We start from the raw sequence: 23,687 nt of genomic DNA on the forward strand, positions 1-23,687 counted from the left end.
GTTTCTTTCTATTATCATGGTCTTTTAAAAAAATTATATACTAATTGCTTATTAGTTATCTCTTGCTTTCGAGGCCAGAGATGCTCCAAGGAGGCAAAGCTGGCATGTGTCTGGTTCATCTACACCCTTAGCACCCAGCACACTGTGGGACCACAGAAGATACTATCCTAATATTTGCAGAAGGAGAAAGTAAAAGAGCCTGACCTGGTCTGAGGCCTGCTGCACATGGTGTTGAAGAAAACCTTTCCAGATTGAGGAACACTTGCTCAAGCTTTGTGACAAGCTCCCTGGCTATTTATCCAAAACTGCTCAGGGCACATTCAAGTCAATGAAGGAACAGACAGTAAGAACACATGGGCAGGACTTCAAAGAGTAACTGAGTTCATTCTTCCTGACTGCTAAGGTGAATGACCTTTCTAAAGTTTCTAAGAGGCCTAGAGTTCATCTCCAGAGTGGTAGAAGAGGAAGAGCATTAGACTAGGAACCAGGAGATGAACAGCGTTCCTACTTTGCAATCACAGGGCTAGATCACTCTGAAACTCCTAGGGAAGAGTTCAGCTTCCTCATGGGTAAAAGGAGCTGACCCAGAGCAATGGAGATGCGCTTAGCTCTTCCCCTCTATGCTGTCATGACGTTACTGGTAACCTGTAGAGGCCCCCACGTGAGGCTGCATTCCAATCTAAACAAACATTCCCATGACTGGGCAGAAAGACAGTCATAGGACTGTATCATTTTGAATCAGTAGGAATTAAAAAAGCATGTACGTGAAGTGCCTGGTGTTCTGACAACTTGAGAAAGTTGTCAGAAATCAGAAAGTTGACAACTTACAGAAAGTTCTTGAATTGCCACGTAAAAAACCTAGCCATAGGTATTTTGAAGGAAAAAAATGCAGTGGGAGAGCAGGATTTATGGTCTGTGAGATGTAGACTAATTCTAATAACATTCTGTATGAGTTTTGGTTTGTGCTATCGAACAAACTCACTTCCTTACGTGAAACCACCTTAAGAGGTTTGAACTATGAGTAATGTGCTTACATTAAGAAGGCTTGTGAATCATTAACTGAGCATCAGACAAGTTGTGAGGAACACAGATTATTAGGAATGTGAGGTTTCAAGCCATCTGCTAACTGAGGGTGCCAGGGCCTGAAACCTGGCCACACAGGGTGCCCTTCTCATGTTCCCATCAGTTACTGATGGTAAAGACTTAGGTAAATATTTTTAAATCTCTAATTAAAAGTAACTCTTAGGTAACACCATTTCCTTGGCAGTGACCTCCTTCCTCAGTTCAGTTCAGTTCAGTCGCTCAGTTGTGTCCAACTCTTTGTGACCCCATGAATCGCAGTACGCCAGGCCTCCCTGTCCATCACCAGCTCCCAAAGTTCACTCAAACTCATGTCCATCAAGTTGGTGATGCCATCCAGCCATCTCATCCTCTGTCGTCCCCTTCTCCTCCTGACCCCAATCCCTCCCAGCATCAGGGTCTTTTCCAATGGGTCAACTCTTCACATGAGGTGGCCAAAGTATTGGAGTTTCAGCTTTAGCATCATTCCTTCCAATGAACAGCCAGGGCTGATCTCCTTCAGAACGGACTGGTTGGATCTCCTTGCAGTCCAAGGGACTCTCAAGAGTCTTCTCCAACACCACAGTTCAAAAGCATCTCAGTGTCCTATCTTTTTGCCTTTTCGTACTGTTCATGGGGTTCTCAAGGCAAAAATACTGAAGTAGTTTGCTATTCCCTTCTCCAGCTCCCGTGGGAATAAAGTGACTAATGAGGACAGAAGGCTGGTAACAATCAAACCTGGCAGATTGAAGCCTCTCAACAAAGGAAAGCAATTGGCGCTCAGACATAAGACACTGTCTCACGGCTCAGGTCTTTGTGGTTTTCCCAAAACAAACTGCTCACTTGCCCAGGCCCCGTCGCCATGTAAACCTGACAGACTCTTTCCCCAGGAATCCACGCCAGAAATCTGCCTTGATGTGAGAGGTGGGCCCAGGCCACTCTCTGAAAGCCCACTTCCGTTCTATTCGTGAAATGAAACCAGAATTCAGGACTAGAGGGAGAATTTGACCAGCCAACATCTGGTAGCTCCAGCTCTGCCATCAAATGGCTAGACCCACTTGGACAAATACAGCTCTCAGGGAAATATGTGAGGAGTTGAAGTCTTTCTACTAGAATAGAGGTAATCATACTACCTTGGTGCTCTCTCTCTTGTCATCAAAAAGCTCCACCTTGAAGGATTTGCCATTAAGGGAAACGGAGGCAGACGGCTCTGAGTCGTGGAATTCGGACAAGGTCAAAGCACTGAGCTGCTCCTCCAGGGAAAGGGCCAGACCTTCACTCTTCAGCTCCGTCGGATCCAGGGCCTGACCAGAATCAGACAGGGGATACAGCAAATGGGTGGCTGAGGCAGCAAGCCATGGGACTTGCAAAGTGCTGACTGTTCAACACTGCACGTGGCAAAATGTTTTGTAATTTACCATCAGTACCCCCTTGAGTAAACCCAGATTAAAATGAAGTCTTACAAGTTTTTCTCACTAGATCAAAAATAAACCAAAGTGGAACTTTTTAGAAAATTGCCAGATTGACTACAAGATTATTCTATTTGCCCCAGCTAGAACAATAGAGTTAATTAAGCTATTGATAATCAAGACATAATTTACAGTACTACCAAAAAAAAAGACACATTACTTCAATGCCTCAAAAAGATGATATATTTCAATAAAAACTTTTTAAATAAAAAGAATTTTCAAGTACTAAGTAGTTTTTTTTTTCTGTTCATAAAAATGATATATGCTTATTACAGAAAATCTGGAAAAGTTCAGAAGAGTATAAAGAAAAGAATCATTGATAACCAAGGAGAAAATAATATAAATTTTAACTGCCAAGGAGGAAAAAAAGTAACGTATTTCTCTTTTTTTCATTGAAGTATAGTTAATTTACAAAGTTCTATTAGTTTTGAGCATATAGCAAAGTGATTCAGTTTTATATACATATATATTCGTTTTCAGGTGCTTTCCCATTATAGGATATTATAAGATACTGCGTTTAGTTCCCTGTGCTATACAGTAGGTCCTTGTTGCTACCTATTCAATATATAGTAGTATGTATATGTTAACCCCCAACTCCTAATTTATTCCTCCCCCTAGCCCTCTGCTATCCCCTTTGGTAACTATAAGTTTGTTTTCTACGTCTGTGAGACTATTTCTGTTTTGTAAATAGTTCATCCATATCATCTTTCTGGATTGCAGTTGTCTTTCTCTTACTTAATATGAACTCTCTAGGTCCATCCATGTTGCTGCAAATGGCATTATTTCATTCTTTTTTTCGACTAATATTTCATTGTATGTACGTCTGTATGTATGCATGCATGTGTGCATACATATATATGTATATATATATGTATACGCATCACATCTTTTTTATCCATTATTCTGTTGATGGACATTTAGGTTGCCTCTAAAACTTGGCTACTGTAAACAGTGTTGCTATGAACACTGGGGTGCATGTACCTTTTTGAAAGAGTTTTCTCTGGCATGTGCCCGGAGCACAATTGCTGGATGGTGTGATAACTCTATTTTTAGCTTTTTAAGGCACCTCCGTGCTATTTTCCATAGTGGCCGCACCCATTTGCATTCTCACCAACAGGGTAGAATGGTTCCTTTCTCTCCACACCATCTCCAGCATTATTTGTAGACTTTTTAATGATAGCCATTCTGATCAGTGAAAGGTGGTAGCTCATTGTGGTTTTGATTTGCATTTCTCTAATAATTAGCAATATTGAGCATCTTTCAATGTATCTGTTGGTCATCTGTATGTCTTCTTTGAAGAAATGTCTATGTGAATCTTCTGCCCATTTTTCGACTGGATTGTTTGGCTTTTTGATATTACCTCTATTAGTTATTTGTGTATTTTGGAAATTAATCCCTAGTCAGTGGCATTGTTTGCAAATATTTTCTCCCAGTCCATAGGTTGGTTTTTCATTTTGTTTACAGTTTATTTTGTTTTGCAAAACCTTTTAAGTTTACTTAGGTCCCATTTGTTTATTTTTGCTCTTATTTCCATTACTCTAGAGAACAAATCCAAAAACATATTGCTGCAATTTATGTCAGAGTGTTCTGCCTGTAACGTATCTTCTTAATTATGAATGTGTCTCTATCCATCATAGAGACAACTTTTCCAATTGTATAAATGCTTGCGTTTCCATAACTAAGCTTATTAGCTTTATGACACTCCAAAATTCCAAAGTATTCACAAATGGTTTCCTTTATAATGAGGTACTATTTTCTATTCTAAAATAAAGCTATTTTTAAAAATAAAGTAAAAAATAAAAACTGTTCTCCACATCACGGGAATTAGCTCAAGATCACTAACAATTAAAATACAGTAAAATAAGCAGTCTCCTCTTTGCTGCCCCACCAAAATACAAAATACCCTCAAATCCCACTTTCCTTGAGCCCAGCTACAGGAGACTGAGGCGGCCTTCTCCGCAGCCCTCGAGGCCCCACACGGGCCCTCTGCTTACCGACTTCAGCAGAGACAGGTGGCAGCAGCACTGGCGGAGCCTCAGCAGCTGGGACAGTATGTGGACGGCACTGGATGTCGCCTGGCTGCCTGCCGTGGAGGGCCCGGGCCCGCTGGACCCAAACTCCTGGGCCACTTCCAAGAAGGAAAACAGACACAGGAAATACTACAGTGTTTAAAACAGAAACATGGGGAAGAACCCTGAACTAAATGAGGAGATCTGAAACCTTCTTTGATCTGAGGTTCAATAACACAGTTCTAACTCACTTCTCTACTAATGAAGAAAAACAAAATACTCATTTTCTCTACAGACTTATTGTATTTGCATTTTAATAAAACAGATTTCGGAAATAACTAAAAACAAGTTCACATCACCAGGTCTGGTGCTTGCAGATTATATTTTACTTTAGTCTGAGGTTCTAAGCTAAGGTCAAGTCTCTGCTATCAAGAATTCATGACCCCCCATTTTTGTAAGTTTACCAAACCTGCACCCACATTTTCACGAGTCTCTGTATTTACAAGTGCCCACTGCTCACCTCTATTGAATGGATTGTCAGGGCTTCTTCCAGACTGGTTGCTCCCACTTTCATGTCTTTTTAGATAGTACTGCAGAGCCAACCTGCCTCAGATCGAGAAACAAAATGCACGTGCAATGGTCACTAAGACCAAACAGGTCTACCATGGTCACTGCTTAACTGTGATAGTGGCGGGACCTTGAAAAATTATAGAAGTGGACTTGGCCTTCCCTGGTGGTCCAGTGGTTAAGGATCCACCCGCCAATGTAGGGGGCATGGGTTCAGTCCCTGCTCTGGGAAGATCCCACATGCAGTGGGGCAAGTAAGCCTGTGTGCCACAACTACAGAGCCTGCACGCTTTAGCCCGTGAGCCTGTGCTCTGCAACGAGAGACGCCACCGAAACGAGAAGCCAGCGCAGCACAAGGAGGAGCAGCTCCCGACTGCTCCAGCCAGAGAAAGCCTATGTTCAACAACAAAGACCCACCACAGCCAAAAATAATTAATTTAAAAAACAGTGGAAAAGTGGACTTGTTAAATGAAGGCAGGCTCACAGCAAGCACTGGCCAAAGGTAATAAAAACAACTACTGTAAAAGCTAAACCATTTAAAAATGATTAATAAATATTAACAAGCTTATTGATACTATAAAATATTATTACATTCTATATCAATTTAATATTAAATATGTAACAGTAATATAGTTGATTAATATTAAAATGTTTATTAATAAATATAAGATCTACAAAGAGAAAAAACTTAATCACTTTGGAAGGTTTGATGAACAGCTTCTTAAAAGCTCTGCTGAGAGGCTGGATAACAGGTCAAAGGTCAAAGAGATGTACTAAGTTGGCCAATACTTTCCTAATACAGCCCCACAACGACCAGAAAGACCTGGTGACAGTGTGCACACCCTAGACCTTCTATACGAGAAAGCCAGTGGAGAACAGGTTCACAGCGTATATGAGACGAAGGTGAGCTGGGGGCGAGGTGAGAGAACAAGGGAGCTTTTTTAAAAAGGAACACAGATATTCAGCTTGTCAATAATACCATAATTGCAGTTAGAAGAACCTTGACTCAATCCCAAGCAAGAAGAAGAATAAAACAACAGCTGTGAGAAGGTGCTTCTTCACAGCACATACCTCGATCTTGCAAAAAGGACACTATAAACAGTCTCTTCATCTTCAGAGAGTTTTAAATGGTGCAACTGAAATTTACGGTGGGGCAGCACCACCTGGAAGAGTAAAAGACAAAAGTAGCTGCAATGAAGTTCTACAAATTAACTGAATATTACAGAGCACGTTCCCCAGAGTTGACACTGGAAATCTAGTCAACCCTTGGACGGCAGCTCCCGCCCTCCCCTGAAAGCAGAATGGCTCTAACACACCACAAAACAGGACAGCTATGACCCCGGGGGCAGGACAGCAATCAAGGGCCTCTGTGTAGGAACACGGGAGACTCAAAAGCTCCTAAAGCAAAGGCCATGGCGGTGCAAGCACAGTCAAGGCCATGGTCACCCTCCTTCCTGACCCCCCCACATCCACACAGGGACAAGTGTCAGTGGGGTTACCAAGGGCTTGCCGGTGGAGTCCAGCTGGTCCTTTGTTCTCCTCAGCAAAAGGCTCCTGGTTAAGATATTTAACCGTTCTCCTCCTTTCTTTGAGCCATTGTCTACTTGACTCTTCCACAGCTTAAACTCATCAAATGGAGAACAACGGAGAAATCTTTTTCATTAGAGGACAGAGAACAGGAAAGAAGCATGGGAGGATGGAGGAGAGAGTCAAAGACAGACATAAGATGAAAGGCAAATCAGGTTTTACATGTCATCCCAATCAATGTTAAAAGTCAATTTCATAGCAAAGCTCTGCTAGACAGAGCAAAAGGATCCAAGTCAATAACCACATCATAAAACCACATTATAAAAATGTGCCTTTTCCCATTAAAATGTCTATATCATCATAATAGGACATATAACCAATAGCTAGAACTCATTCCTAAAGGTTCAAAGGCTAATATAAAAATTCTATATCCTCTTATGAGCTGACTTAAATAAAAGCAAGTATTTAAAAATCAGCATTCTTTTCTGTTTGCTTCAAATAAACTGTAGCCCTGACCTCAGGCCATATGTTTTAAAGCAAAAGTAGCTCAAAACATTACTAGGTCTGAAGAAAGTGACTTCTGTTTCCTTTAATTTAACTGGTCCTGTATTTTTCCACATAGAAGGACTGCATGTCATAAAAGCCCTGCATCAGCCAGTCAATCAGCAGATTATATTCTCATAAATATTAATTCCCTTGTCCTTTACACGTTGACAGGTTTGTCACCTGCTACACACGCTAATCTGGTGCACACACCGGTGATACGAGATATGAAATAATCAAGAAGGGTACTGAAAGGGCTCACAACTACCTAATCTCAAAGAGTTTACTCACTTCAGCAGTGAATACATGTCCAACAAGTTGTTCTGAATTGGGGTTCCAGTGACAGCCCAACGGGCTTGGGCCTGGAGCTTACACACGGCCATGGAAGTCTGTACCCGGGGATTCTTAACGTTGTGAGCTTCATCCAATATGAGTCGAGCCCACACTACTCGAAGCAAAGGTGATGACGTGCCCTGGAAGAAACACAAGTGAAATCTAGCAAAAATACAGGAAAACATGTGTGTCTTCCAGGAATAAGGGGAAATAAGCAAATTTCAAAGACTCACTCTTATCTTCAAGTTTGAGGACCTAGATCAGGTACACTGAAATAAGGATTAAGCTTAAGAAACCAAGAGCAGAAACTCAATGAGTACAAATAAACAAGTCATTTGACTTCCCCATTGTTGAGCATAAGATGTTTAAGGGTAAAATGTTTCCTCATTTTAGTTTTCTGTATTCTTTCAACCCACTTTTGAGCAATGGCCACAGGTAAGGGATACACTAGCTGTCAAGGCTGCAAAGTCATTCAATCAATAAAATATTTACTCACTTTACCTAAATTTACAATAGTTCACTAAAAATTTACTAAAAGTCTACTTTGTTTCCTTTTTTGGCCATACCACACAGCATGTGTGATCTCAGTTCCCCAATCAGAGATCAAACCCACGCCCCCTGCAGTGGAAGCGTGGAGTCTTAACCCCTGGGTCACCAGGAAAATTCCCTAAAAGTCTCCTTTTACATGTAAGATACTAAGCCAGACACAAAGATCATTTCTTCTCTTCAAGGAGTTCACAATCTAGCAGGGGAGAAAAAAATAAAACAAGCATAAAGATCATTATATACAATGTATATACAGCAAGTCCTACTAGATGATTTAATACAGAACAGTAGGAATCTAGTGGGTCTTGCTCACTGCTGTATACCTGCATCTGGTACATGGTAGATACTCAGTATTTGCAGAATGAATGGAGTGTCGAGGTATAAGCCAGCAGTAGGTGCCAGGAGATGCATCTGAGCACGGAGGGCAGCAAAGCACTCCATTCAGAGGGAGAATGGCTCAATAACACGACAGAGTATGGAGGGAAGTACAGCCCTTGGTACAGCTGAGCATGGGGTTGCCCCTGGGAGGGAGGCGGGCAGGTAGGGGACTAGGGACACTCAGGAAGGGCAAGACTGTACAAGGCCTAAAAAATCATTTAAAGGAATGAAGGTTTTAACCTGAAAGCTAAGAGAAACCATTGAGGAATCTGAAAAGTTAATCATCTGCAAGAAGGCAGAGCTGGTCAAGAGATGGGTAAGCACTCTAGTCAGTTCAATCACTCAGTCCTGTCTGACTCTTTGTGACCCCATGGACTGCAGCACACCAGGCTTCCCTGTCCATCACCAAACTCCCGGAGTTTACTCATTCATGTCCATCGAGTCAGTGATGCCATCCAACCATCTCATCCTCTGTCATCCCCTTCTCCTCCTGCCTTCAATCTTTCCCAGGATCAGGGTCTTTTCAAATGAGGCAGTTCTTCACATCAGGTGGCCAAAGTATTGGAGTTTCAGATTCAGCCTCAGTCCTTCCAATGAATATTCAGGACTGATGTCCTTTAGGATGGACTATTTGGATCTCCTTGCAGTCCAAGGGACTCTCAAGAGTCTTCTCCAACACCACAGTTCAAAAGCTTCAGTTCTTTGGTGCTCAACTTTCTTTACAGTCCAACTCTCATATCCATACGTGATTACTGGAAAAACCATAGCTTTGACTAGACAGACCTTTGTTGGCAAAGTAATGTCTCTGCTTTTTAATATGCTGTCTAGGTTAGTCACAGCTTTTCTTCCAAGGAGCAAGTATCTTTTAATTTCATGGCTGCAGTCACCATCTGCAGTGATTTTGGAGCCCCAAAAAATAAACTCTGTTTCTGTTGTTTCCCCATCTATTTGCCATGAAGTGATGGGACCAGATGCCATGATCTCAGTTTTCTGAATGTTGAGTTTTAAGCCAACTTTTTCACTCTCCTCTTTCACTTTCATCAAGAGACTCTTTAGTTCTTCTTTGCTTTCTGCCATAAGGGTAGTGTCATCTGCATACCTGAGGTTATTGGTATTTTTCCCAACAATCTTGATTTCAGATTATGCTTCATCCAGCCCAGCATTTCATATGATGTACTCTACATATATGTTAAATAAGCAGGATGACAATATACAGCCTTGACATATTCCTTTTCCGATTTGGAACCAATCTGTTGTTCCATGTCTGGTTCTAACTGTTGCTTCTTGACCTGCATACAGATTTCTCAGGAGGCAGGTCAGGTGGTCTGGTATTCCCATCTCTTTCAGAATTTTACAATTTGTTGTGATCCACACAGTTAAAGGCTTTGGCGTAGTCAATTTAGCAGAAGTAGATGTTTTTCTAGAACTCTCTTGCTTTTTCGATGATCCAACGGGTGTTGGCAATTTGATCTCTGGTTCCTCTGCCTTTTCTAAATCCAGCTTGAATGTCTGGAAGTTTATGGTTCAAGTAGTGTTGAAGCCTGGCTTGGGGGATTTTGAGCATTACTTTTGCTAGTGTGTGAGATGAGTGCAATTGTGCAGTAGTTTGAACATTCTTTGGCATTGCCTTTCTTAGGGATTGGAATGAAAATTGACGTTTTCCAGTCCTGTGGCCACTGCTGAGTTTTCCAGATTTGCTGGCATATTGAGCATAGCACTTTCACAGCATCATCTTTTAGGATTTGAAATAGCTCAACTAGAATTCCATCACTTCCACTAGCTTTGTTCATAGTGATGTTTCCTAAGGCCCACTTGACTTCACATTCCAGGATGTCTGGCTCTAGGTGAGTGATCACACCATCATGGTTATCTGAGTCATGAAGATCTTTTTTGTACAGTTTTTCTGTGTATTCTTGCCACCTCTTCTCAATATCTTCTGCTTCTGTTAGGTCCATACCATTTCTGTCCTTTATTGAGCCCATCTTTGCATGAAATGTTCCCTTGGTATCTCTAATTTTCTGGAAGAGATCTCTAGTCTTTCCCATTCTATTGTTTTCCTCTATTTCTTTGCCTTGATCACTGAGGAAGGCTTTCTTATCTCTCCTTGCTATTCTCTGGAACTCTGCATTCAAATGGGTATATCTTTCCTTTTCTCCTTTGCCTTTTGCTTCTATTCTTAGCTATTTGTAAGGTCTCCTCAGACAACCAAGCTGCCTTTTTGCATTTCTTTTTCTTAGGGATGGTTTGATCACTGCCTCCTGTACAGTGTCATGGACCTCCATCCATAGTTCTTCAGGCACTCTATCAGATCTAATCCCTTGAATCTATTCCTCACTCGCACTGTATAATTGTAAGGGATTTTATTTAGGTCATATTTGAATGGTCTAGTGGTTTTCCCTACTTTCTTCAATTTAAGTCTGAATTTGGCAATAAGGAGTTGATGATCTGAGCCACAGTCAGCTCCCAGTCTTGTTTTTGCTGACTGTATAGAGCTTCTCTATCTTTGGCTGCAAAGAATATAATCTGATTTCGGTGTTGACCATCTGGTGATGTCCATGTGTAGAGTCGTCTCTTGTGTTATGGAAGAGGGTGTTTGCTATGACCAGTGCGTTCTCTTGGCAAAACTCTGTTAGCCTTTGCCTTGCTTCATTCTGTACTCCAAGGCCAAATTTGCCTGTTACTCCAGGTTATCTCTTGACTTCCTAGTTTTCATTCCAGTACCCTATAATGAAAAGGACATCTTTTTTGGGTGTCAGTTCCAGAAGGTCTTGTAGGTCTTCATAGAACTGTTCAACTTCAACTTCTTCAGCATTACCAGCTGGGGCATGCTGCTGCTGCTGCTGCTGCTAAGTCGCTTCAGTCGTGTCCGACTCTGTGCGATCCCATAGACGGCAGCCCACGAGGCTCCGCCATCCCTGGGATTCTCCAGGCAAGAACACTGGAGTGGGTTGCCATTTCCTTCTCCAATGCATGAAAGTGAAAAGTGAAAGTGAAGCCGCTCAGTCGTGTCAGACTGGTAGCGACCCCATGGACTGCAGCCCACCAGGCTCCTCCATCCATGGGATTTTCCAGGCAAGAGTACTGGAGTGGGGTGCCACTGCCATCTCCAAGTTGGGGCATAGACTTGGATTATTGTGATATTGAATGGTTTGCCTTGGAAACAAAGATCATTCTGTCGTTTTTGAGATTGCACCCAAGTACTCCATTTCAGACTCCTCTGTTGACCATGATGGCTACTCCATTTCTTCTAAGGGATTCCTGCCCACAGTAGTAGATATAATGGTCATCTGAAGTAAATTCACCCATTCCAGTCCATTTGAGTTCACTGATTCCTAAAATGTCGACATTCAGTCTTGCCATCTCCTGTCTGAGACAAGCCATGCTGTGTAGTGCTGTACTGTGCAGAGCAATACCGTGTGGGGCCACCCAAGATGGGCGGGCATGGTGAAGGGGTCTGAGAATGTGGTCCACTGGAGAAGGGAATGGCAAACCACTTCAGTATTCTTGCCTTGAGAACCCCACGAACAGCATGAAAAGGCAAAATGATAGGACACTGAAAGAGGAACTCCCTAGGTCGGTAGGTGCCCAATATGCTACTGGAGATCAGTGGAGAAATAACTCCAGAAAGAATGAAGGGATGGAGCCAAAGCAAAAACAACACCCAGTTGTGGATGTGACTGGTGATGGAAGCAAGGTCTGATGCTGTAAAGAGCAATATTGCATAGGAGCCTGGAATGTCAGGTCCATGAATCAAGCACTCTAGAGATCACCCAAAATATAGGAAGCTGTGAATATTCTATTGCACTAAGAATAAAAGTGTATGCAAAACAGCAGGTCTTGGAACAACACTGCATTTTCAGGGGGGAAAAGCACATAAGAGTTATGCAATAAAGCCCCTACATAACTGAGACTAGCCTGGACACAGCAACATTCAGGTTTTTTCCCCTGGTTATTGTTTAGCCTCTGGCTCATTGTAGCCTTTTTCTTTGCAACCCCTTTTCCTGGGAGGTGCAGTAAAGGCAGGGAATAATGCCTTAATATCAAAATACTAGTCCTGACACTGAATACAAAACACATCCTGAGAGTACACCCCAAAGACTCTCAAACACTGCAACAAGTGAAGCTTCCCTATATTTACACCATGATCAATGCAAATGCAATGTAGTCATTATTTCTAAAAAGCAGCAAACTGCATCTCCACCTTCAGCACTGAGGAGGACGCCTACAGTAAAAGAGAAGGGACAGAGGAAAGAACTGTTTCCACAGGAGAAGCAGCACGAATGCCCACGACCCCAGGAAGGGGACCTTTCCATCTCTGATGCTGTGAAAAGACTCCTGTTATCTGCGGTTCCGACCCTACTTCCCCAGCAGGGTCCACGCCTCACCTCCACACTGGGGTTTGCACCCGGGATCTGTTCGTCTTGTTTCGCTGTGGGAATCTCCTTGGCCAGGAGGCTGTAGGTGGTGATCACGATGTCATACGTGGACAGGCTGCAGATATAACACAAAGCAAAAGATAAACCATCCAGCATGACTCTGACAAAATAAGACAGAGTTGATTTCCTTCACAAAAATCCCTCCAGCAGAACTCATTAATTTGTGTCAATTCACACACACACACTCACACACACCCTGAAGAGGTAAATTTTACACTCTTGACTTCCTTATCACTTACCACTGGTCAATTTTAGAGACTACTCACTGTAACTAGAACAGCCCCCCTCTTCCCAGCCAAGTCACAAAGGATCATCTCTGGCTGGGGTCAAATTAAGCTTGATGAAATCTGACAAGAACAGAAAGTTGGGCAGGATTGGAATTTAATATTTAGTTAATTTGACACAGATGATTCTGAAGTCCCAAGGAAGTAAGAAAACTCTGAAGTCATGTTCATCTTATATCAATGGTGCTTTCTCCCCATTGTTCTGTAATGGATTCGTGAAAACCCATTCATCTAGCTTTGATATTTGGGCACAAAAATACATGCTGTACACTTTCAGCTCACCTCGCCTATACTCTTTACATGTAAAGATTCTTAATGAAAAGCACAAATCTTTCTCCAAGGAAGCTTAATATTGTGGACCTGAGAGAACTTCAGTAAATACTTTCAATAAAGACGACATGCGAATTTGGACAGGCAGTGATGCCTACTTGTTGCCTGAGCATCATATAAAGGTATATGATTGAGAATGATTCCTATCAGTCAGCTAGTGCACTCAGGACACCAAACCCAGTACAATCAAAATGCAAATCATATAAGATGGAACTGACTTCTAAACAAAAATCTATAGTACCCAGTGCCAGAGAAGGCGTGCAGAATGGCCACTACTGCCCTGATTCCTTTCGTCTGCTGAAATGACTACCAGTCATGAGAGCTGGTGTGCCCTTGAGACTTAGGGTCACGATTCTGGCAATTCACCCCCGAGAGACTACTGTGTTGTTCTTTAAGAGATAAAATGTCCAGTATCAGAGGTTGGGGAGAGAGATTACTTAGACGGAAAAACAACTCAGTTCTTGACTAGATCAGCAAGTATTCAATCCAGACCATCATATCATAATTAAGAACAAAAACAGGTCCTTTAAAACCGAAAGACAAAGAATAGGACTACAATCACCATCTGGGGAAACATTTTCTTTCCTCCTTCCTGGACATCCCCTTTTAGGATTTCAGTTAGGTTTAATCCTAAACTTTTGAATCTAAACTTCTTAGATGGTTCACATATGAAAAATACAGCCATAAACATTTAACTAGCATATATCCAGAGAAGGCGATGGCACCCCACTCCAGTACTCTTGCCTAGAAAATCCCATGGACAGAGGAGCCCGGTAGGCTGCAGTCCATGGGGTCGCAAAGAGTCAGACACGACTGAGCGACTTCACTTTCACTTTTCACTTTCACACATTGGAGAAGGAAATGCAACCCACTCCAGTGTTCTTGCCTGGAGAATCCCAGGGACGGGGGAGCCTGGTGGGCTGCCGTCTCTGGGATCGCACAGAGTTGGACATGACTGAGGCGAATTAGCAACAGCAGCATATATCAACTAACCATTAATAGTATATCAAGATGCTCTGTTAAGACTGAGTTGGTTCCATTTACACTAACAGAAAAAGAATGTAGATTTGGAATCAGATATTCAATCATGAAATAATTGTGACATATCCCTTTTACCAGGGGAACTCCGCTACTGCCTAGCTGATGATTCAGGCATCTCAGGCTAACTTGCACGGCAGCTTGTTGAGAATGGTAATGGGATATAGCTCCAAACACCAATCCCTCTCAAGATGCATCCCTCAGCACAGGCAAAGGCTGTTGGGTGATGACAGTGCCTGTGGTCTTCACAAATACCATTAGCCTTGATTAAATGAAATACCAGAGCACACAAAGGCCAAGATGACCCTTCAGCCAAGACGCTGGACACCTCGTACTGACGGCAACATTTCTGTACTTACACTTTTGCATGTTGATTCCGGTTTGGCCCATGATAGAGACAGACTCTTAATCTGTTGTGGCTCACATGTTTCTCCACCTCGTTTTTCCAATGATGGATCAGAGAAGCAGGACAGATGATTAGTGTTCCATGAGAAGTGAACTCAGAGGAGTCTTGAGAGGGGGGAAAAAAATCAACACCCAGTTACACTCATTAAATAGCTTTAACTTCTTCAAGGCATTACCTCTTTTCCTTGACTGATGTCTATTCATTTAATCAATATTTTAACAACTGTTGCTCTTATTTCTTCATATAGCTTATACCTTGGAGATACGGCAGGCTGGGATCCAGACCACAGCAATAAAGTGAATATCACAATAAAGAGAGTCACACAAAACGTTGCGGTTTCCCAGTGCATATGAATATTTATGTTTACACTACATTATAGTCTATTAAGTGTTCAATAGTATAATACTTTTTAGATACTGTTTAAAAAGATATATAGTTTAATTTAAAAATATATATTTATTGCTAGACAGTGCTAACATCATTTGTAATCTTTTTACTGATGAAGGGTTTGAAGTATTCCAACAATTACCAAAATGTGACGTGGAGACATGAAGTGAGGAAATGCTGGTGCGACAACAGTGCCAAAACCACAGGGTTGACACAGCCCCTCAACATGTAAAAACAAAACAAACACTATTTGTGAAGCACAATAAAACGAGGTATGCATGAAGTTGAATAGAAACTGGAAAAAAATAATCTTTTAACTCAAAACAATTATTTGTTTCTTTTCCCCTATAAAAGTGGAAGAAAAAAGAAAAAGTGGAAGAAAGAGAGGCTAAAAAGGGAGAGGAGAGTGGCTAGTACATTTCTTCAGTTTAAAAAACCAAAAAACCTCAAAGCACTTTCCCAGTGGTGAGAAGATAGAAGCTGGGTCATTTCCTAACTCTTCGTTGATTCATTAGAGGGCAGTATTATTACCTTCCTTTGAAAAGCATACCTTAATTACATTCATACTGAAGAGTAAGTACCGAATCCTCTAGGATAAGCAAACATGAGTTCAGAACCAGATGGTGATGGCGTGTTTGTGCCCGTGCCCCTGTGCATCTGCAGTGCACACAGGCTGCTGCTCCACACAGGGACAGAGGACCCAGCTGCAACAGTGGTCAGTGGAGGCCCTGAGAGCAGACGGCCAGATCCTTTGACTACCTAACCAACTGAGAAATGCACTTGTGTACATGCAGTTTACATGTGGTGTCATCTCTATGTAATATACAGGACCTTTAAAGTACTTATACAGTTATTACATTTTAAAAGCAGAGATAGAAATAAGAAAAACTCTCTAGAATATGGAAATTTCTGGAATTTCAGAAACATGGAAAACTGTCTACTATGGTGGCTGAAGTCTGAATTTGTTACAGATCTTCCTTCAGAAAATAATATTTTAATTATTTGGGTCTACCCTGTAGTTATGTTCTCAACATTAACAAAAACAATCATTAGGTTTAAACTAACATTTTTAGACTTTTAGCTGCCACCATAAAACTGTTTCTAATCACAGGCCAAGCTAATCTTATATTTAAAGGAAAAAAATGATCACTTCTAGTTAGCATATTCAGTGTCCGAAATGATACTATAGGAAAGTAACAGTTTTCCAAAAAATTAAATATGACCAAAGGCATCCTTTCATGGCTGAAAAACTTCCACTCCCCACTGCTTTCCACCCACACGTGACTTAGGAAGCAGCAGGCAAGCAAGACACTTGGGAATACCATTTTTGGAAAGCCAAGTCAAAGCCGTGGTTTCGTCCTTTTCTTTGCTTTTCTTTTGGGTCAGAATGAGTGCAATCATTGTCAGGGTTTTTCCTAACCCCATATCATCCGCTGGAAAATGAAAACAAAAATAAGAGAGGTAATTACTTTGGGCAAGGAATCAGTTCAACTTCAAGAGATGCGGTCCGGGGTAGACACCAGCCTGGTCCCCCTGCTGTCAGCACCACTCCAGTCGCTGTGCTTTGCCTCCTCTAAGGAAGTCTTTGTCTTGTTAAAATGAACACTAACCGTTGCCATTTATTTTGCGATCTAGGTCACAGACATTTATTATGACCTCTGTAAAATTTAAAACTTATTATTTAGATCTTATTTGAGTCCCTGTGTTTTATTGTCACTTATCCAGTACATTCATTGGTATCTCTCTCAGTTTGATGATGTTGCCTGTGTGTATGCTAGTCTCTCAGTCGTGTCCGACTCTTTGCGACCCCATTGACTGTAGCCCACCAGGTTCCAAAGTCCATAGAATTCTCCAGGCAAGAATACTGGAATGGGTTGTCATTCCCTTCTCCAGGGGATCTTCCTGACCCAGGGATCAAACTCAGGTCTCCTACATTGCAGGCAGATTCTTTACCATCTGAGCCACCAGGGAAAGTTCCAGATGTTGCCTAGTTGCCTTATTTATTACCATGCAAAAGCAAAAAGGTCCCAGTAGATATATCCTACTACCCAATCTACTACTGCAATTCTGGAGTTAGAGTTAACTCAAGACAGTCCTCACCATCCCCTTAACTTGAATTCATCAGTGAAGGTCATAAATTAGCATTTCTTGGGTACCATCATCGTGCTAGTTGCTGAGCTTATCCAATTTACCATTTACACCCTATAAAGTGGTATTATCTTCTTTTTAACGGATTAAATATGCATTCTGACATAAGCAGAAGTAAAATGTCATAACATGGGCTCTGGTTCAAGTTCTGGCTCGGCCACTGTGCAGAAGAGTTACCACAGCAGCTGACTACTCTCCTCTGAAAGGCCAGCTTACAAGGCTGGCTCTCGGCTAGCACTTGGAACTCATTTCAGGAGGGGTGCCCCCCTTCCCAGACTGGGAAGAGTGGCTCACTGCACCTTAACTGCTTGGACCCACAGTACAGTTTATACTGAATGCCTGCTTTCCCTCTGGGAATCTAGAATTTCAGTACCTGCCAGCCTGAAGCCGCCTATGTGGGTTTTTATCCCGCAGTAAAAATCCTGGGTGCCAAGTCTCTAACAAGCTTCCGTGGTTGGCAACGTTTTACCTGTGTTTTCATACATTGCTGCTGGGAGATGAAGTACACAGAGTGACTCCACTGGGACAGGACTTGAACCCGGTTTCCCCTAGACTGTGCCCCATGTGCCTTTTTCCCTCGCTGATTTTGATTTATATCAAATCAAAATAACTAAATTATTATTCAGTTTATTTGACTGCAATAAATTACACCCATGAATATGATGCTGGGAAAGATTGACGGTGGGGGGCGACAGAGGATGAGATGGTTGGATGGCACCATCAACTCAATGGACATGAGTTTGGGCAAACTCTGGGAGATGGCGAGGAACAGGGAAGCCTGGAGAGCTGCAGTCCATGGAGGTCACAGAGAGTTGGACATTACTTAGCGACTGAACAGCAACATATGACTATATGCTGTGCATTCTACAAATCATCCAACCAGGAGGTGAGCTTGGGGACCAAGACACACACTTACTAGCCGTAGCGGACCTCTGTCACGTTTTCTGGAAGTTGAACACCTTGGAAATTTTTAGTGTGATGAGGCTCCAAAGCAGAGCCTGGAAAACTTGCTTCCTGCCTCCTCTGTAGCTAAGGCACCAGCAGCAAGACCAGGCTCTACAGAGACTTACACTCACAGCAGACTTTGTTTCAGATGTCAGCAACTTCAGAAGATGAGGGTCCCCGTGAAGCCCTCTCAACAGGAAGGGCTGGAGACAGCAGTGTGTGGCCCTGGGGAGTGGTGCTTTCCTCTACTGCTCCGAGGCACGGAGCAGCCGTATCATTCTCACAGGACATTCCATTGGTAACTTGACTCTGGCCATTGCTCCTAGAAGTCTGGCCTCCAAGCTTGGCCCTGCACATTTTCCAAAGATTCCGTGGACCATCAGAGAATAAACCCTCCCTCTGCTTCATCAGCCAGAGTCAAGTCTCTACTGCCTGCAGCCAAGACCTGACTGATCCTATGGCAGTGTACTCTGGAGCACGTAACTTAATCTTCCTGATTGATGTTATGGCTGTGTACTCTGGAGTGTACAGCTTACGCTGCCTGACTGATGCTATGGCTGTGTACTCTGGAGCGTACAGCTTACGCTGCCTGACTGATGCTATGGCTGTGTACTCTGGAGCGTACAGCTTAAGCTTCCTGACCGATCTTATGGCTGTGTACTCTGGAGCGCACGGCTTAAAGTTTCCTGACTGATCCTATGGCTGTGTACTCCAGAGCATGTGGCTTAAGCTTCCCACACTACAGTTTCCTCATCTGTCAAACAGGGTGTTAGAGTAGCTACCCACAACAGTTGTTGAGAGGACTGAACAAAGCAATGTATCTGTGGGCAATTATCCTAATGCGAGACTCACCCAAAATTCCTCCTCGTGGCTTCTGGCTTTCCCGCCATAGCAGCCAGGCTAATGCCTGCTTCTGGTGTGGCAGCAAAGAGATCTGACAAAGGTAATAACCGAAAGTTAGGTACCGATTTCTGATGAGAGGCTATGCTGGAGCCTGGCCACATGGACTCCCTCCTCCACTCGTTTATTTTCTGTAAGTGACCCTCCTAAACTTCTGGTTGTCAGATAAGCCGCTCCTTTCACCTTGAAGTCCTGGACTCCACTCTCTCACTGAGGGCCACATGTCCTGGCCTGCCCAGGACAGGTTTCATTCATGCCGACTGCCCAGCCTGTCTATCAACGGCTGCCTCTGTTCCTCTCAAGTGACTGCTGCTTTGTCTGCTTCATCAGCCCAAGTCAAGATCTCTGAGTAATCACCCTACTTCCACCAGCCGTCCTGCTGGCTCTTCCTCGTTATCTCTGCAACGTGATTCTCCTCTCTGTGGGCAATGTCTCAGTCTGCAGTGCTAGTCATAAACTGATGGCCCTTTAACTGGGGGCCTCCCTGCTAGTCTTCCCTTCATCCAGTTTATCTGGAATTCTGCGACATAAGTAACTTTCTTAAAACATCCCTGCTCAAATTTCTACAGTGATTCCATAACATCTCTTAAGCTGTGCTATGCTTAGTCATGTCCAACTCTTTGCGACTCCATGGACTGTAGCCTGCCAGGCTCCACTGTCCATGGGGATTCTTCAGGCAAGAATACTGGAGTGGGTTGTTATGCCCTCCTCCAGGGGACCGTCCCAATCCAGGGATCGAACCCAGGTCTCCCACATTGCTGGCAGATTCTTTACCATCTGAGCCACCAGGAAGCCCAAGAATACTGGAGTGGTTAGCCTATCCCTTCTTCAGGGGAATTTTCTGACCCAGGAATCAAACCGGGGTCTCCAGCATTGCAGGTGGATTCTTTACCAGCTGAGCTACTAGGGAAGCTCCCTCTTATGCTGCTGCTGCTGCTGCTAAGTCGCTTCAGTCATGTCCGACTCTGTGCGACCCCAGAGACGGCAGCCCACCAGGCTTCCCCATCCCTAGGATTCTCCAGGCAAGAACACTGGAGTGGGTTGCCATTTCCTTCTCCAAGGCATGAAAGTGAAAAGTGAAAGTGAGGTCACTCAGTTGTGTCTGACTCTTCGAGACCCCATGGACTGTAGCCTACCAGGCTCCTCTGCCCATGGGACTTTCCAGGCAAGAGTACTGGAGTGGGTTGCCATTGCCTTCTCCTCTCTTATGCTATCCTAGTCTAAATTCCTCCACCAATGCTAGGCTCCATAGCAAGAGACTCTTTGTGCTAAGTTACACCACCTGCTGCTCCGAGCTCAGGGGCTGCTGTTACCTGATCATCACTTATTAATATCAATATCTTATCTTCCCTCCGACCACCACTCCCTCTCACTGGAGTGTTTGGTTTCTACCCTATCTAAAGGCTTGCAGTTTCTTTAAGGTACAAATAATACTGCTGACGTAGAAAAACTTCTCCTTTGTTTCAAATGCCTTTGTACTTTGCATACACTTCACAGTATGTGACAATGCACATTTTCTGTCTTACAATGATTGTCTAATCATCTTACATTGATTGTACATGCATTTTCACTCCAACTAGTTCATTAAAAGCAGCAATTCCTCTGCATCCCTGTGGCGCCTATTGAAGCTCAATAAATGATAAATGCATCTGTTACTGCTACAGACATATAACGTAATGATGTTAAAGAAAAAAAAAGTGTTTTTTATTTTAACTGCTAAACAGAAAAAAAGAAAACACCATAAGGGAAACCACTTGAGTGTGATTTGTAGAAAAGATATGTCAGAATAGCTCTCTGGGACGTCCCTGGTGACAAAGTGGAAAAGAACTCACTTGCCAACGCAGTGGACACAGTTTCCATCCCTGGTCCAGGAAGATTCCACGTGCCGTGGAGCAACTCACCCCAGCACCACAACTCCTGAAGCCCACACCCTGGAGCCCATTCTCCACGACAAAAGAAGCCACCTCAATGAGAAGCCTGTGCACCTCAAGGAAGAGTAGCACACCCTTGCCGCATGCAACCAGAGAAAGCTCATGTGCAGCAACAAAGACCCAGAGCAACCAAAACAGCTGCTGCTGCTGCTGCTAAGTCACTTCAGTCGTGTCCGACTCTGTGCGACCCCATAGATGAGGGCCCACCAGGCTCCCCCGTCCCTGGGATTCTCCAGGCAAGAGCACTGGAGTGGGTTGCCATTTCCTTCTCCAATGCATGAAAGTGAAAAGTGAAAGTGAAGTCGCTCAGTCGTCTCTGACTCCTAGCGACCCCATGGACTGCAGCCTACCAGGCTCCTCCATCCATGGGATTTTCCAGGCAAGAGTACTGGAGTGGGGTGCCATTGCCTTCTCCGAACCAAAACTAAAAACACATAAATAAAACTTTTAAATAGTACATTAAAAAAGAAACCAAAAAGGACTATTTAAAGAAAAACAACGAAGAATGGCACTCCGGTAGGCACTTTCCCAATGGTTGGGCCCCCTCCTCATGGGCGCTAGGGCATTATCCAGGATACTCTGGCCTGCGGGCCTTCCCAGCTCACCTTCAGCCCAGCTGGATCCTCTGCCATGGCGGTCTCCCCAGGACAAGACTCAAGAGATCGATGCAGCTCATCAATGGCTTCACTTGTGATCTTCCACACTGCGTGAAGGCCATTCTGGCTCACAGCGCCTGCACGCAAATCAAGGTTGTGAGTATTACGTCCTGACCAGAGCTGCAAAAAGGCAATTCCTTATTTGCCAGATGATGGATCTGTATGGGCTAAAAAGTCTTGCCTCCAGATTCTCCCAGCCACTCCGGCTCCTTTAGCCTCATTCTCTGTATGTCTTTTAAAGTTCACATTAACAAGTGCTCTAATAAAGTCTAATAAAGGACAAAGTAATAGAAAGTATAATTAAAATATAAGATAATCTACAATATTTTTTATTTTTTTTCAGCTTTGAAGAGGTGGCAGAGAAAACAATACCATCAGAATTTTTGGAAAAAAAGACCCCTGGGGCTGGATTCCAAGAAGAAAAGCCAGCAATAGAAGAGACCAAACTACAAGTTGTCAAACTTCAGGCAGAGAGAGAGCCCCAAATATGCACATCCCAAGATGCCTGCTCTGCACCAGGAATACTTCAGTGCTGGAGACCACTCATTCTATTAATACACAGAGAACTTCTACTGAGGTTAGGTAATAAATACAAGCACCTTAGCTGGTTGCAAATTTAGGGATGAAGTACCCAAATAAGAGATTTCTAAATGAATAAAAATTAATTATCCAATTAAACGTGAAAATGTTTTTAAATGAAAATCTATTTTAATGGGATTCTTTCCTAAATATATTACATAACTTCTTACCTTAATAATCCACCTTAATTTCTCTAGGCAACTCCATCACCATGGTGATGACTGAATGATGCTGTCATGCAGCAGGTTTCTTCAGTCTGAAGCATAGCTTAAGCATGCCACTGGACTAAATATGTTTTCTTTTTTGTTTCAGTGGAAGTAGTTAATTCACAACACTGGGTTAGTTTTAAATGTACAGCAAAGTGACTCATTATATGTATTTTTTATATATATTCTTTTCCATGATAGGTTATTATAAGATATCCCAGTGCTATACAGTAGATTCTTGCTGCTTATCTATTTTACCTATATAAGTACATTTTCTCTGTGCCCTTTTAGAGGGATCCTTGTGTCACATGGCACCCTGTCTATCCCTACCCTCTTCTGACTACTGCTTTTCAATTTTTCTCCCCTCCCTCCGGTTTTCTTTTTTCTCTCCTTTCCTTTCCACATCCTGAGCAGTTCTCAGGAGAAAGCTGGCTTTTGCTTTTCTCATCGCTGTCAGCCCACCCAAGTTCCTGTGTCCTGGTCAGTAAAACATATGATCATATTACATAGCCGAGGCTCTCATGGGGATCTTTCTCCTGCAGCTGCTTCAGAATTCATTGCTGTCTGTAGAGTTCAGGATGGAAACGCTCATTTAAATAGGGTGGTGCTGCTCTCTGTGGGTTTATTGGTCATGGTCACATACTCCCCTACTCTGTCTCTGCACACATGCACACACACACACAGGACTACAAACATATCCCCTGGTTTGCCTTCCTCCTCATGATGTGAGTTTGAGTTTTCACTCACAAACATTTAGTAGATGACTCCCACATGCCGGCCACCAAGCTGGTTGATTAAGGGCCATGAACAAGGTCAATGAACAGGGCAGATACAGTCTCTGCTCTCAAGAAGATCTAAATTACACTGTGCAAAAACTCAGCTGTGCACCACCAGCTTTATTACCCACCACAGAACGGCTTCTCCCTTCTCAGGGACACAGAGGCAGCTATGAGGCCGCACTTCACTTGTAGGTGTAGCTATTCCCCCCAGGGCCAGGCCCTCGGATCTCA

At 43.1% G+C, this 23,687-nt stretch overlaps 1 protein-coding gene across 4 annotated transcripts in view; it reads right to left on the minus strand.

Moving 5' to 3' along the window:
* TTF2 (transcription termination factor 2) overlaps nucleotides 1–23,687 on the minus strand; it is a 53,727-nt gene that overhangs the window by 10,056 nt on the left and 19,984 nt on the right. For all 4 annotated transcript variants that reach the window (XR_011565719.1, XR_011565720.1, XR_011565718.1 and 1 more), the window contains exons 8-18: nucleotides 21,842–21,969; nucleotides 19,258–19,339; nucleotides 16,635–16,745; nucleotides 14,879–15,029; nucleotides 12,817–12,922; nucleotides 7,466–7,647; nucleotides 6,604–6,757; nucleotides 6,176–6,267; nucleotides 5,058–5,140; nucleotides 4,523–4,656; nucleotides 2,193–2,363 (exon numbers count right to left, since the gene is read on the minus strand). Coding sequence is in view for 1 of the 4 variants with exons in the window: in XM_019956730.2 (XP_019812289.2) it covers nucleotides 2,193–2,363; nucleotides 4,523–4,656; nucleotides 5,058–5,140; nucleotides 6,176–6,267; nucleotides 6,604–6,757; nucleotides 7,466–7,647; nucleotides 12,817–12,922; nucleotides 14,879–15,029; nucleotides 16,635–16,745; nucleotides 19,258–19,339; nucleotides 21,842–21,969 (1,394 nt within the window). In the remaining 3 variants the exon portion in view is untranslated. The remainder of the gene's footprint in view (nucleotides 1–2,192; nucleotides 2,364–4,522; nucleotides 4,657–5,057; nucleotides 5,141–6,175; nucleotides 6,268–6,603; nucleotides 6,758–7,465; nucleotides 7,648–12,816; nucleotides 12,923–14,878; nucleotides 15,030–16,634; nucleotides 16,746–19,257; nucleotides 19,340–21,841; nucleotides 21,970–23,687) is intronic.

The sequence above is a fragment of the Bos indicus genome, chromosome 3 (genome assembly GCF_029378745.1).
Source record: "Bos indicus isolate NIAB-ARS_2022 breed Sahiwal x Tharparkar chromosome 3, NIAB-ARS_B.indTharparkar_mat_pri_1.0, whole genome shotgun sequence".
NCBI lineage: Eukaryota > Metazoa > Chordata > Mammalia > Artiodactyla > Bovidae > Bos > Bos indicus.